General features: G+C 38.6%; 1 protein-coding gene across 1 annotated transcript in view; it reads left to right on the top strand.

Moving 5' to 3' along the window:
• The window catches only part of DNAH12 (dynein, axonemal, heavy chain 12), a 236169-nt gene that overhangs the window by 212398 nt on the left and 20736 nt on the right, over window positions 1-3035 (top strand). The window contains 2 exon segments of the mRNA XM_012640974.1: window positions 605-793; window positions 2604-2707. Of these exon segments, the coding sequence (XP_012496428.1) occupies window positions 605-793; window positions 2604-2707 (293 nt within the window).

The raw sequence follows: 3035 nt of genomic DNA, 5'->3' as shown, positions 1-3035 counted from the left end.
TTCAGTGGCTGGGGCCTGCCAATTAAACTGACAAAAAACAGATTAGCAGGAGAAAAGGCATATAATTTGTATCAAAATAACTATTTTTATGTGTAGTAGGGCTTTGTAGAAAAGGAGTGAAAACCAAAAGAAGCAGTTATACTTGGACATTTACCATTTTAGCAAAGGGTAATAAATTGTGTAGAAATAACTAGTCAAATGAAAGGGGGTTTGTGCTTCTGCGGATGGTAAAGGGGCAATAAATTGTAGGAAAGTGATTAAAAAATATATGGGGGAAACTAATGGAATATAAGGGTTACTTTAGTAAGGTCTGTTTAAGCAGACTCATCTCTGTGCCAGCTCTCTGTCTCTTGTGATAAGGGTCACTCTCCGCATCCTAGTACAGGAGAGGGTGAAATTTATGCCACAGCCACAAAGAAAAATTTATGTTCTGCTTTTAGGCGGATAAGGGAGGGCATAGAACTCTTTCTATATCTGTTGATTCTTAATTGCCTCCAGCTCAAAATAATCCTTATATCAAAGTGACATATTTTGGGAAGGAATATCCTGATCCCCTTCAGTATCCAGTAAAAATGTCATGCATGCTTCATCTACTTTCTGGTAGAAACTTCCATTTACTCAACACCCTGAGGTATTTGGATTGCATGAAAATGTTGACATCTCCAAAGATCTTCAACAAACAAAAATCCTCTTTGAGTCATTGCTGCTTACCCAGGGAGGCTCCAAACAGACAGGAGCCTCAGGAAGTACTGACCAGATTCTACTAGAAATTACCAAAGATATTCTCAACAAGGTAACATTTAGCTTAATTTATGTTGCTTACAATATAATGGAAATAGAAATGGTACTGAAATGACAATGTGAAAACTTCATGTACCAGCATTATAACCTTGAGCAAGATATTTCACCTCTTTAAGCATTAGTCTCCAAATCTGTTAAGTAGTGATAATAGAACCTATTGCATAAGGTTTTCGAGAACATTAAAGAGATCATGAATTTAAAATGGTTTGCAAAATACCTGGCACATAGTAAGTTCTCAGTAACTCTAGTTGTGGAGGAGCTAACGTACATATGATTTATTTCTAAAAAAAAAAAGGTAAAGGACCTACTTTTAAAAAATAGAGAAATGTTCTGAACTTGCTGGTTCAAGGAGAGAATGGTTTTTAACTATGCTTGAGGAAGTGAGGAGGCACAGGTATAGATTAGATCTAGGCACAGATAAGATCGATGCTAAGTCAGCTGCTACAGCTTTTTCTTTTCATAATTCAGTCCAATGTACTTAGCCCTTCTAAGTAAAGTGGAATGACGCTCTCTATTCTCACCTTTTCTCTGTAAGTCTTAAATTCAGTAAGGAACTACTAAGGTGTACTTTTAAAAGATATGGTCCTAAGCACAGATGTTCACAACTCCCTTCCAAGGTAAATACTATAATTATCCCCAGATTTCAGTGTCAGGCACTCTAACAGAGCACAAGCTGGCCCTAGCCCACATGCCTTCAAAGCCATGGCTGAGCCACTAGTTTACCCTCACACCATTCCCTAAGGTGAGCCTACTCACCGGAGGCCTGGCTGTGGCCACTGGGGAAGGGAGGAGAGAAGCACTGCCTGAGCTGTGGGCAAAAGCCAGCTAGCATGCTCCAGCCCCAACTCCTGTACTGCTGCTTCTGCCATAATGCCTCTTCTCACCTCTGGCCCCTACTGCTTCTGTGGTTTATCACCTGGGGAAAGGTTCTGGTCCTTGCAGAATGGTGGCTCTTACAAGATCCCTAACAAGGTACCTGGCAGAGGCATTTGGAACATATATGGGGCAAGGGAGTTGTCTGAGCCAAGGGGCCCCTGAGTGACAACACCTAGTGTGACTTAGAAGAATTCTTTTGTACTAGCCAGGGCCTATCACTGGGGACAGTGTAGGCAGCTCAACCTTCTTAGTTTAGGACATCCCTGATTGGGAAACTTCTTTGCCCCTTTAGAAGTATGAATTCCAATGCCTTGAGACTTGATCGTCAGTCCCAAAGTTCCCTTCATCGCTGCTCCTTGAGGTGCCTCATAGAAATCAGACACTCAATGGCCTTCTCCCCGCCTATGTCCTAGAACCCTGCTACATTTACACAGATTAATTATTTGACAGTGGGGTAAGCTAAGCTATTTGGAGCCAGTTGATAACTTATTAGAAATAAATATAAAACAGTTATGAAATCAGTTTTATGAATGGAAATCAGTTTTGTGAATGGAAAACAAGATTCAACTTACTAAAAGAAATTAGGCAGCTTTTCAGAAATATATATCTTTTTGCAAAATGCTCTAGTAGTTAAGAACATGGGGCTTAGAGTCAGAGACTTGTGGATTGAACAGACCATTTTTAGCTGTGTGCCCTTGGACGAGTTACTTAAATTCTCTGTACTCAATTGTCCTTATCTGTAAAATGAAAGGAGTAATGAACACCTAAGATTTTATGGAAAGGATTAAATAAGATAACGTGTGAAAACAGCACAGTGCCTCACACATAGTAACATCCTAGTGTTAGCTATTATTAATATTATAGCTGAGCGAAGCTAATTATTCATTCTGAGAGTAATTTGTGATCTTCAAAATCTATTCTTTTAGCTCCCTCATGATTTTGACATTGAAGCAGCACTGATGAAGTATCCTGTGAGATATGAAGAGAGTATGAATACTGTGTTAGTACAAGAAATGGAAAGATTTAACAAGTAAGAGTCTATATCCCTAGTGATTCAGAAGGCAACTAGCCAAAGTCAATAAAAAGACACAATGGTTTCAAATTGAAAACTTCAAGAAAAGATTATCAAAACCTGTCATTTCTTTAGAACTTTCCCCTTTCTGCTCCATAAGATCACATATCTTTTTAATGTAAAAATAAAAGAAAAGGAGATCTGGTCTTACTGGTTAAAAATATTCATTGATGACAACTTCTTACCCATCTGTTACTATTCTCTGAATTAAAGATAGAATAAGTGTTAACTAGGCTTATGTGTAATCGTATTTTTTGTCATTGTTCTGTCACCTGACACACATATA

Source organism: Propithecus coquereli, unplaced genomic scaffold (assembly GCF_000956105.1).
Source record: "Propithecus coquereli isolate 6110/MARCELLA unplaced genomic scaffold, Pcoq_1.0 Scaffold1, whole genome shotgun sequence".
NCBI lineage: Eukaryota > Metazoa > Chordata > Mammalia > Primates > Indriidae > Propithecus > Propithecus coquereli.
The sequence above is the reverse complement of the archived record's forward strand: the minus strand, read 5'-3'. Positions and strand labels throughout refer to the sequence as shown.